This window comes from Oxyura jamaicensis, chromosome 11 (genome assembly GCF_011077185.1).
Source record: "Oxyura jamaicensis isolate SHBP4307 breed ruddy duck chromosome 11, BPBGC_Ojam_1.0, whole genome shotgun sequence".
Lineage (NCBI taxonomy): Eukaryota > Metazoa > Chordata > Aves > Anseriformes > Anatidae > Oxyura > Oxyura jamaicensis.
This window is the reverse complement of record NC_048903.1, coordinates 21,256,463-21,268,752: the sequence shown is the minus strand read 5'-3', so window position 1 is coordinate 21,268,752 and position 12,290 is coordinate 21,256,463. Positions and strand designations below refer to the sequence as shown.

The window sequence follows — 12,290 nt, the reverse complement described above, 5'->3', positions numbered from 1 at the left end:
GTTTCGGGAGGTTGCTAGGAAACTGACCGGAAGTCCCGCCTGCCGAGCCGCAGCTGTTGTTGTTGTGACTGGAACCGTGACAGCGACAGGCCTCGCCGCTCGGCACGAGACCCTGCCCGCCCGCACTCGGGCCTCGCCGCCGCCGGCTCCGCTTCCTGCCCGGCCCGCGCCATGAAGTGGATGTTCAAGGAGGACCACGCGCTGGGTAAGAGCGGGCCCGGGCCAGGTGCTGCTCGCCGGCGGCCCTGCGCCGCCCCGTCTCCTGCGTCGCCATCTGGCCTGGGCCTCCCGACTCGGTACGCCCCGGGCAGCCCCCGAGCCGGTCGTCGAGGCTCTGGGCGGACAGCCCCCTGCGGCCCTCGCCGAGGGCTGGCGCGGTAACCGGGGACGGCCTCCCCGAGTAGCTAGGGTCTCGTCGCGGGGAGGCAGGACGTCCGCGGCCCCCACCGGCTCCCGCATCTGCAGCGCTGCTGGCTCTGCGTAGGACACTGGTGATAGATACTGTTACCATCCCAGTGACTAATTACGAGTTTTGTTCACAGAGCACAGATGCATCGAGTCAGCAAAAATCCGAGCCAAATACCCTGACCGTGTCCCGGTGAGTAACCAAACCATCTTCATTCCAGTACTCAGATGGATAAGCTTTTTCCATCTTGCCTTCTCTTCTTTGACCAGATCCTACTATGTAAATTCATCTTCGCTGTATTCATCTTACATTTTGTGACACAAATGTTTTAAAGAGGCTCCAAACACATCTAACTTATCCAGCATTCCCTCCTCTACCCCTATATGTATTCTTAAGTAAGCAACAGTGCCTCACTTTCTGAATGCTCACCACACGTGTCTATGGTTTATGAGTGTCCTGGTTTCTTCTAATAGCAATTATATTCCCAGCAAAGACCCTATGCTTTCAGTCTCTTGAAGATTTTATTCTGTGCCGGAGAGAGAATAAATTCATTACACCTTGACAGTCATCCATCGTCGATAGATGAGTTTGGTAATTTTCCCCGTATTTAATATCTGCCTGTAAGCAATTTGATCTTGAACCTCATGTAAACTCTAATGTTTGAAGAGCCATTGTAAGTGGTGTCTGCTCCTTTCTGCATTAATACTTGCTGCCTGATAAATAGCAAATGACTTTTCTTCACTCTGTAATCCCTTTTATCATGTTTCAGTCAGTGAAATGACCGTACTTCATGCTCTTGTGTAACAGCTAGCAACACATTTACATTCTCAACCAATATGCTTGTGAGTAAAATTTCCTCGTTCCATCTGATCACGTGCCAATTAGTGACGTTCCTATCTGACCTCTAGGTAAGTAACTTAGCCAGTAGATAGCACAGACCAGAGATAGAACCTCTAACCATTTTGCCTTTTTCTGTTTCTGAAGCAAACCTAGTCACAGCATCTTCTCCAGTTGTAGTCTGGCAAGCTCATCCCATCCTTGCTATTTTCCGCTCGGCCAACTACCTAATATAGACTATAGCATGCTAATAACCATATATCTTCACATTTTGCACATTTCCAGAATATCTTTCATGACCCTAGAGGAAAAAGAGAGACACTGGAACTCATAGTGTGAGTCAGAATTACATGATACTTTATCAGGAATGGATAGGAATGTGTAAAGGAATTAAATCTCAAAGTCCATTGTGATGCTTTGTCTGGGCAAATAAAAAAAAATCTGCTTGATGTTTCAGATTGAGACACCTAACTTTTACAAAGTAAGAGGTATCAAATATGCATTTTTTGCATTTAGTAATCAAAGGTGCTTTTCAGACTTAATGCATGTTTTTTTCTTTCTAGGCTGTAGTCTGCATCCAGAATGATGTAGGTCAGAGGGTTCTGACCTTCAGAGCAATGCTTAGCTGCTGTCTCTGGCTCCATGAATTTATAGATATTTCAGTGGCTTAAACATCTTAAGATGTATTGAGATAACATATGAACAGCCCGTCTTAGCTTGGAACCTTTGAAATAAAATGGGAGTTGAAAAGACACTCATGCTTCCTAGGCACTGCTATTTTAAATTTGCCTGGGTATCACATGATCCAAGGGTTAGAGGTATCTGCAAGTTTTACTAGAAGCAGTTCACCAATAGCCTTGACTTCCAATTATGACAGTTTCTGCATTGTAAAGCTAAAATGCCTGGTAGATTATTGCAATCTCTTTTTTAAAGTATCAGATGTTAAAGCTTGAATGTTCCTTTCAGTGTGTTCTTGGTCTTCTTTACACTTCCCACATACTAAATTGCCAGGGCCACCTACTATACCATCCTGTTTCTGTAGGCACCACCAAATAAAAGAACCCTCCCCAGATCATAGTGCAAATTTACTCGAGCCTTACCTGTATGCTGTAGCAATGAGGAATGCAGAGCTAAGCAACGGAGGCACATCAACCTCTTGTCAGCCGTGTTTCCCCACATACTTTCCTTCAAGGCCTAGCCTGTGTGGAGCAATGATCAGGTCCTTTCCACAAGTTATACTTAATTCTCCTTCTCCCCATATATGTTGCTTTTTGCTTTGTTTGTGACCACCTTGCTGTCTTGCCTTCCTGTGGTCAATTTCTTAACTTCCTAACATATGAAGTAAGATAGTTTAATGTCAGTTCAGTGTAACACAAGAGAATGAGCATCAGTTACACAACAATAAGTTAGAACAAACTGTATGCTTTGAAGTGCAGCTATGCGTATTCAGAATAAAACTTATTTTTTCCTGCTGTCCAGTGAAAAAAGTCAGTATGTTACTGCAAACCTGAGTCTGTAGACATTCTAAAATGGTGATTAACATAGGCATCTTTTTTTCCAGGTGTTAAACAAAAGCCTGTTAATGCTGTAAACACCATCTTATCTAGGCATCTCTGTTTGGTTCTCTATCTGCTTTCTGTTCTGTTCACTCCTGGTGTAGGTAGAGAAAAGCCAAGTTCCTGCGACCTGGCAGTATAAGCATGAGTTGTGATTTTTATCCATATTCCCCCCGCCCCCCCACCCCCCCCCACACCAGTCTATGTATCCCATCTGGCTCTTATTCATATATAACTCATATGCATACTCATATATAGCTAAAACCAACATTTCATTAGTATGTCTTCCCTGTCAGCCTATAACTTCATCCAACAGATGTTGTAATCGTATTGTTGATAATATCATACATAACATATACAGCTGGATCATCTCTCAGTTTAAGTTTGGTGTGTCAGAGGCATACAGACAAGATGACATCACAGCACATTTCTGCTAATTTGGTGGAGCACTCAACTGGCTTCATTGGCAGACTAACTGGTACTCCAGGGCGCGCTGCAGGCACGCTTCCTTTCTCTGCCTAGGCTCATCATACAGCCTGGCTAAAATACCTAGTGCCTAACTGTGGGAGGTGAATAATCATTGCCAGATTAATTATGCAAACCTAGACAGAATGGATGTCAATTCAAAAGCCGTACAGTAAAACACCTAAAAAAAAAAATAACATGGGATCTATGGCAAACTGGAACCTTACATTATACAATTTACACTGCAACTCTATCAGAATTTTGACTATATTCAGATATAACATGGTCTCTCCAGCTCCACGCTAAGTTACCTACATTATGGCTGCTCCTCTACTTAGCATGACAGTTTCTGAGATCCTGGTACATGTGTGATGATATTGGTACATATTCTGTGATGGTGCAGTACACTGCACAGATGAATACAAAAGACTTTAAAAAAAATAGTGAATACTGTAATGTTTTACATGGAAGCATAAGAGACATTTTGGGATCTCAGGATTGTGCACAGCAGATGAAGTGGAAGATGTTAGATTCTAGACTAGGCTGGTGGTTCTTCCTCTTACCTTAGCACTGATTTTTTTTTTTTTTGCTTTAGTGTTGATGGTTTGTTGTTTTTTTTTTTGCGCCCTTTTGCTATACACCGTATCAAGGCAATCAGTTCTGTCATGTTAGGAATGACTTGGGGCTTTGTTCAGAGCAGCCAGTTAAGTTTGATGGGTAGAAGTGGTTTGTGTGTATTAAACCTGTACTTCTTGGTTTGGGGATTACTATTTGATCATATAACATTTTAAAAGAGAATAGGGCATGCTCCTTGCAGACTACAGTTCTGTGTAACACAGAATTTCAATCAATGACTGCCACTTTCTGTGTATGAGATAGTGACAAAGACAAAATAAGCAGCATATGTACAAAGGGAGCGAGTGGACTTCACAATCATAGAATCATTAAGGTTGGAAGAAACTTTCAAGATCATCTGGTCAACACCACCACCCTACTACCAATATCACCCACTAACCCACGTCCCTAAACACCAGGTCTAACCTTTCCTTGAATACCCCCAGGAATGGCGATACCACCACTTCCCTGGACAACCCATTCCAATGCCTGACTACGCTTTCTGAGAAGTGTCTCTGAATTTCCAACCTAAACCTCCCCTGGTGCAAGTTGAGGCCATTCCTCTAGTCCTATCTCTAGTTGTGAGAAGAGGCTGACCCCCAGCTCCCTAAACCTTCCTTTCAGGCAGTTGTAGAGAGCAGTAAGGTCTCCCCTGAGCCTCCTCTTCTCCAAACTAAGCAATCCCATGTCCCTTCAGCTGCTCCTCATAGGGCTTGTGTTCCAGCCCCTTCAGCAGCTTTGTAGCCCTTCTCTGGACGCGTTCCAGGACCTCGATGTCTTTCTCGTACTGGGGAGCCCAAAACTGAACACACTACTCAAGGTGCGACCTCATCAGAGCTGAATACAAAGGGACACTCACCTCCCTGGTCTTGCTGGCTACACTATTCCTGATACCAGCCAGCATGTCATTGGCCTTCTTGGCCACCTGGGCACACTGCCAACTCATGTTCAGGTGAGCATCTATCATCGCCCCCAGATCCTTTTCTTCTGCACAGCTTTCCAGCCATTCTGCCCCAAGCCTGTAGTGCTGCATGGGGTTGTTGTGGCCAAAGTGCATGACCCGGCACTTAGCCATGTTGAAACTCATCCCATTGGTCTCTGCCCATTGACTCATCCTGTCCAAGTCCCTCTGCAGGGCCTTCCTACCCTCTGGCAGATCAACACTTCCCCCTAACTTGGTGTAATCTGCAAACTTCCTGAGGGTGCACTCAATTCCCTCATCCAAATCATCAACAAAGATATCAAAGAGGATGGGCCCCAACACTGACCCCAGGGGTCCACCACTGGTGACCGTTCTCCAGCTGGATTTCACTCCGTTCACCACCATTCTCTGGGCCCAGACATCCATCCAGTTTTTAACCCAGCAAAGCATGTACCTATCCAAGCCATAGGCTGCCAGCTTCTCCAGGAGAATGCCGTGGGAGACCGTGTCAAAGGCCTTGCTGAAGTCTAGGTAGACTACGTCAAGAGGCTTTCCCCCATCCACCAGGCAGGTCACTCGGTCATAGAAGGAGAAGAGTTTGGTCATGCAAGACTTGGCTTACACGAACCCATGCTGACTGGGCCTGATCCCCCCGTGGTCCTGCATACATTGTGTGATTGCATTCAAGATTACCTGTTCCATCCCCTTTCCTAGCACCGAGGTCAGGCCTGTAGTTCCCTGGGTCCTCCGTATCACTTGCCATTGCTGATTTACCAGTACTGCAGTCCTGTTGATTCTTTCATGACTCCAACACATTTGGAAGGAAGGCAGGAATATGCGAGTCCAGAGGAAGGCCACAAGGTTGAATCAGAGGGCTGAAGCACCTCTCCTGTGAAGATAGGCTGGGAGAGCTGGAGTTGTTCAGCCTGCAGAATGGAAGGCTCTGGGTGGACCCTATAGCAGCCCTCCAGTGGCTACAGGAAAGCTGGGGAAGGACTCTCTGTCAAACAGTGCAGTGATAGCACAAGGAGTAATGTTTCTAAACTAAAAAAAGGATAGATTTAGGTTAGAGCAAGTGATTTATCAAAGCCTTCTGTTCATATCAATCCCGAAAAGCCTCACTTTCACACTTGTGTTTTACAGGTCATAGTGGAGAAGGTCTCAGGATCTCAGATTGTTGATATTGACAAGAGGAAGTACTTAGTTCCATCTGACATCACTGTGGCCCAGTTTATGTGGATCATCAGGAAGAGGATTCAGCTGCCCTCTGAGAAGGCAATATTCCTCTTTGTAGATAAGACTGTCCCACAGTCTAGGTAAGAGGCTGTTCATCTGGTATTCAGAACCGTATCAGAGGGACATTAGCTCATTTTGAGGCTTATTTGGTGATTTTTAGAAGGCATATATTTACATTTTAAATCTCACTTATTGCTTCCCCCCTCACACATGATAAACATCTTGTTTCTCAAGCTAAGTTGAAAGGAAAGGTGACTGCAAAATGTATTATCATTACTTTCACGGTAAGAGGGTAAGCTCTGGCATTATATCTTTGGTTGAACGTAGGAACAACACTGACATCATCAATGGCAAATAATCCTCAGTGTAACAAAAAGTTTGCATGTTAAGTGCTCAAAAGCAAACACCGTAAATTATTCTGAAAAACCATTAATCTACCTCTGTCATTTCACAAACAAATGATGTTATATGTTAGTTACTGTTACTTTTTTAATCACTTTTTTTTTTTATATAAGCATGAAATGCAAAATGACTATAGAAAGGTTTTTCACATTGCTTTTGTACTGGAATAAGTTTCAATGGTTCCTGCTACATACACAACAATATATAGTAGAAGCAGCTACTTACTATACAAGCTATTTTAATATTTGAAGGAACAGTATGTAATATTATGTGGCTTAGATGCAGCCTATTCTTCCTAACGCTTACCTCTGTAACAATACTTCCAGGTAACTTGTCCAGACTCGGCTAGAAATATTTTTATTTAATTCATGATACACAGTAGGGACCTGTGAAGACCACCTTTTTCTACTTCTCTCTTCTGGGAGCATTAGGAATGCATTAGTGCCATCTTCTTAGTGCTGTACAACTGCTAGTAACAAATAGGAAAAGAAATGTCACATTGTCTAATCTCACATTAACGATGAAATCTCTCATCTCTGCTGGAAATACAGGGCACTGAAGCTTCACGCTAATGGAAAGATATTAACTTTTGATAACGGATAAAAATCTTACTGATAAATGGCTCTACTTCTCTTGTAGGACAAATTTATTGCGTAGACCACTAACTCTTGACATTCTTCTCTCCTCATCCAGAAGTTTATCTATTTACCAATTTCCTTCTATTTCTGGTAATGCCTGCAACTCTCTCCAGTTCCTCTCATGTGGCATCCCTTTCTTATGGATAAAAAGCCATAACTGTTTTCCCCATCACTCACATTCAGTCTGCATCTTCCAGTTCACTAGTCTTTTCTCAAACACTCTTGTGAAGTCAAAGGTGAGCCGAAGAAGCACCACTTGTGCAACTGACTGATGTCAACTGCCTGTTTCACCTGTGGTTCACAGATGGTCGGAACAGTTGTACTGGCCAAGTAATTACTTGGTTCTGTTACTGTTTTTCACAATAAAGCATCCCACTAAAGACTACTTGGACTGTGAAGGGCCACATGCCTATTCTGTTAAAAAAAAAATAGTCCAGACATTCAAAATTTTATCCACTGAAAAAACACTAGCTTTTAGCTAACATGGAATTTATTGCCCACACATTTTAGTAATAGCGCTATTAGGTCATCACTTTTTAACAATACAGAAAACAAAGCTTTAACTCCCCCAGACAACCTGGACCTTGGAGAAACAGTCCAAATAGTGTAAGTTTGGTGAGTTTAAGACCATCTGAACATTCAAGACTACAGTATATGGAGAGAGAAATTAGTTTCTTCACACAAGCAGCAAGGTTTCAGTTCAGCTGCATTGAAAGATGATGCTATCAGGCTCTTAATCTTGCTATTAGTCACAGCATCAATAACATACAATTCAGAAATTGAAATACATCCAGTGAGTAAAGGAATAAGGAAGCATTTTCATAGATGTACCCGTTAGGTACACACGTAACAGAAATCTAGGTGTCTTGCAGGGAGCCCAGGATCATTTTGTGAACTCAGGAGTCAACTGCTTTTTTTTTTTTTTTTTTTTTTGTGTGTGTGTGTGTGTGTGTGTGCGCGTGTGTTTTGATTTATACATAGACTTAATTTTGGCTTTTATTAATCCTTACATGAGATTCTATTACTATTTGCAACTGTCGTGATCCAAGCAAGCTGTTTCATTTTTCCCCCTTCAAGCTTAACTATGGGACAACTTTATGAGAAGGAGAAGGATGAAGACGGATTCTTGTATGTTGCCTACAGTGGAGAGAACACATTTGGTTTTTGAATGGTCTTGGCTACTATACCATCCTGCTGTGTATCTTGTAAATAGCTGATCATTTTCTGTTCTGACATCCACATAAGTTTCTTCTATATACATGTATTTGTAACTAGATTTATTTCCTAATGTATCTATAGGTCTTGTTTTATTAGACTGTTAAATTATAAAAAAACCTGTGTTTTTTCTCATGGCTATGGATTTGCAGAGCCTCACTCCTTTAGGGGATACATTTAATGGCATTGATTAAATAATAAAGCAAAGTAGTTGAGCTACTAAAACATGAAAAGAATGCACATTTATTCTGTTTTAAGGAGTTAATTTATGAAAAATGAAAACATTAAATTAGTATTGGGAACACTGGATTTGCTAGGTTATCCTAAGCAGTAGCAAGATGCTGATCATGTTGAATCGAGAAAGTATGTTCCTCTTTCTCAATTAACAAAGTACAATAAAAATTCCTACCACAAACAGACAGTGCTGTCATTTCTTTACCTTCACTTTGGCCGCAGTTATGTATCATTCACTAGATAGCATACAACTGCTTACATTATTTACTAGACATTGTACCGCTTCTCAGCATTTAGGATGCTGCTGATGACAGAAGGAAAAAACAAAGAGCTATCTGACAGTTCTTAAGACCAAAAGATTCAGCGCTATTACATCTAATCATGAGGAAAGCCAGGCCAGCACACAGGCTATAAGCAGAGGAATAAATACCATGGGCTTTGGACTGCAGGACTTAGGTGAAAAAAGCTTAGCATATAAGGAAAGGGCATCTTTAAGAAGGAATGATACAAATACAAAACCAAATTGCTGGAGAACAGGAAGTAATAATTTGTCCATGAGTTATGGCCAAGAGAGAAATAACCGGTAAGGAGTTCAGATTAAAACTGTTGCATGAGCAGCTTTAAAAAACACAACAGCAGTAGCTGTGTTACAGTTAGTTATATAAATATACATCTATTTTCCAACCAAAAAATTGGTAGGTATTGTAAGGAATTTACAGAACCAAGTATGTGAAAAAATAGCTTTAACTCACTTGAAATAGACAGCTAGACATAGAAATGCTGCATGCAAGATAAAGAGTTCAAGATCAGTTCCTCTACTTTATGAGCACTACTGCTCAAGCATGTGGCACAGCACAGCAAAAACAGAGAAAGGTTTGCCATAAAACCAAAAAAGCTGTTATTTGTGAGGCTCTCAACTTCCTTCCAAATAGGCTTACCATAGCTACATGACTACCTCTACTTAAGAGGCAGAGGCAAGCTTGTGGCTTTGAACTACGAGACTGCAAAAACAAACAAAACCACATATAAGTGCATAGTACTGGAGTTCATGCTCTGATATGAAAGGACAACACTGGGTTGGAAGAGTAGCATTGCTCTGGAATTTGTGAATCGGCAAGGAATCACTAATTACGGTTTAGATTCTTAATAAAAATATCACTTGATTTTCATGCTAAATGGTGTAGAAGAGTTTAGTTTTTAAAGTGTTTCCAGACACAGTGGAAATGTTATCACTCTCTAAGCTTAAATCAAATTCATACTAGACTAAAATTCCCGTGAAGCCACCTTAGGCATGGAATTGTGTTCAGCACTACAGGTTTTAGAGGTGCTGGCAGAATGACTCCACATTTGAAGAGATAGGAGCTTATGAAACATCGATACTACAGTATTATTGGGACTTGTCACATTAGCAGTGCTGTATGTGCTTACTGCATCTGAGAATGCGCAGTTAATTTCAGTATGTCCTTCATTATTTGAAATAGTACTGCAATATATAGCAATGCCTTAGTTAACATTCTGTCCCTGTTTCTTTCCAGAATGTGTTCCATCCCTCCTTTCCATGGACTTGGTATTACCATTTACTCTAAAGCATTTTGATTCAGACTTAATTAGTTGCAGCTGTGATTTTTAATACCTTTTTCTGCTGAAAAAATGTTTCCTTTAAGCTGAAACATCACAGTTTGTCTACAGTATTAAGTAATTTTTTTGCTGTTAATAAGAAAATGTACCTCAGCCCTCACAACTGCACAAGAAAACTAATTACATGCTAGCTGAAATGTATCTCACCAAAACACGGAAAGGTGAGGTTTTATTGCCAATGTTATGATTCACGTGACTTTTGGAATACCCTTCATAAGCCTCTAAAAACAAACATAACTACTCTCTTAACTTCTCTGTAATTTTTCACTAGTTTGGTTTTAGGAACCCAGGTACCCAAGTAATTCCAGAGAATGCAGGGATAAAGGCTCTTCATATGCTTTCCTTTGTATCTGCAGATGTACTTTAAAACGTCAAGAAAACAAAGATTTTCTTTTGAACTGCATACCTCTCCTTTAGAGAGGACAGTGTGTCTTGAAAATTGATTAAAAGCAATTTGTCTAGAACACTGGGTCCCATACAGTCTTATCTTTCTGTTAACCCTTAAGGACTGAGAAGGCATTTCAGTCTATACACTGAATGAATCACAGAAGCCCAGAATTGTAGGGGTTGGAAAGGACCTTGAGAGATCTTCGGGTCCAACCCCCCTGTCAAAGCAGGTTCCCTAGAGCAGGTTACCCAGGTAGGCGTCCAGATGGGTCTCAAATATCTCCAGAGAATGAGACTCCACAACCTCCCTGGGCAGCCTGTTCCAGTGCTCCGTCAGCCTCAATGTGAAGTTCTTTGGCATATTGGTGCAGAACTTCCTCTGTTCCATTTTGTCGCCATTGCCCCTTGTACTGTCCCCACAAAGCACTGAGAAGAGGTTAGCTACATCCTTCTGTCTCCCACACTTAAGATATTTGTAAGCATTTACAAGATCCCCTCTCAATCTTCTTTTCTTAAGGCTGAACAGACCCAGGTTTCTCAGCCTTTCCTCACAGGGAGAAAACCCCATAGCCCATAGGCCCCATATAATCTTTGTGGCCCTCCGCTGCACTCTTTCCAGGAGATCCCTGTCTTTTTTGTACCGGGGAGCCCAGAACTGGACACAGTACTCCATGTGAGGCCTGACCAGGGCAGAGTAGAGGGGGAGGATCACCTCCCTTGACCTGCTGGCCACGCTCCTTTTAATGCACGCCAGGATCCCATTGGCCTTCTTGGCCACCAGGGCACACTGCTGGCTCATGGTCAACCTGTCGTCCACCAGGACCCTCAGGTCCTTCTCCGCAGAGCTCCTCTGCAGCAGGTTATCCCCCAGGCTGTACTGATATATGTGGCTGTTCCTTCCCAGGTGCAGGACTCTTCACTTGGTCTTGTTAAACCTCATTTGGTTTCTTCCTGCCCATCCCTCCAGCCTGTCCAGGTCTCACTGAATGGCAGCACAGACTTCTGGCGTGTTGACCACTCCTCCCAGCTTTGTATCATCGACGTACTTGCTGAGGGTGGACAATGAAGGTTGGGAATGAAGATGTTGAACAAGACCAGACCCAGCACCAACCCCTGGGGAACACCGCTAGTCACAGATCTCCAGCCAGTCTCTGCACTGCCAATCACCACCCTCTGAGCTCTTCGGAATAATGAAGAAATGGAGTAAACATCTCACTATTCTTACAGTAGCATTTTTATATAACCTTAACCTTACTTGAAATGTCATCTCTGGTATAAAGAAACAAATACTAGTTGAATTTAGATGGTCTTTCCTCAAAAATTATCTTGCTTTCATCTGTAAACCACCACTGCTGCAATGCACTTGTAATGATGCTATCAGATTCTCAGGACAGTTACGCTCTAAGAAAGAACCTTCAACTGCATTTGGGTGCCAGTTTTACTCTTAACACCTTTCTTTCCTTCTTACTGACAGTAGCTTTTCATAAGAAGTAACTCACTCACTGTTTTCTTGCTTATACCTCAAGCATTTCCTCCAGGCATGGTTTCATAACCATCTAATAGTTTCTAACCATCAGAAGGAAGCCTGACTCCACCCACAGCAGCACAGCCCTAGATCTTCCTTTGCTCTTCTGCTTACTAGGTTAATTGCAAAGCTGTGAACAACTAGCACAAAGGAACCTTGTTTTGGGGTCACTGTTTCTCCACAGACAATAATTTGAGTCATCTTCCATTTACTT

The 12,290-nt window shown here is 42.4% G+C and overlaps 1 protein-coding gene across 1 annotated transcript; it reads left to right on the top strand.

Moving 5' to 3' along the window:
* The first annotated feature begins 23 nt into the window (after window positions 1–23).
* Window positions 24–9,154, top strand: GABARAPL2 (GABA type A receptor associated protein like 2). The gene is made up of 4 exons (XM_035336403.1): window positions 24–205; window positions 543–598; window positions 5,945–6,117; window positions 8,155–9,154. The coding sequence occupies exons 1-4, from the start codon at window positions 172–174 to the stop codon at window positions 8,243–8,245; spliced, it is 354 nt and encodes a 117-aa protein (XP_035192294.1). The 5' UTR covers window positions 24–171; the 3' UTR covers window positions 8,246–9,154.
* The last annotated feature ends 3,136 nt before the right edge of the window (window positions 9,155–12,290 follow it).

Excerpts from the sequence above, each read along its gene's own strand:
- GABARAPL2 (XM_035336403.1), top strand. The coding sequence starts at position 172 with ATGAAGTGGATGTTCAAGGAGGACCACGCGCTGG. Across the intron at positions 599-5,944 it reads AATACCCTGACCGTGTCCCG|GTCATAGTGGAGAAGGTCTC; the intron begins GTGAGTAACCAA and ends TGTGTTTTACAG. Across the intron at positions 6,118-8,154 it reads AAGACTGTCCCACAGTCTAG|CTTAACTATGGGACAACTTT; the intron begins GTAAGAGGCTGT and ends TCCCCCTTCAAG.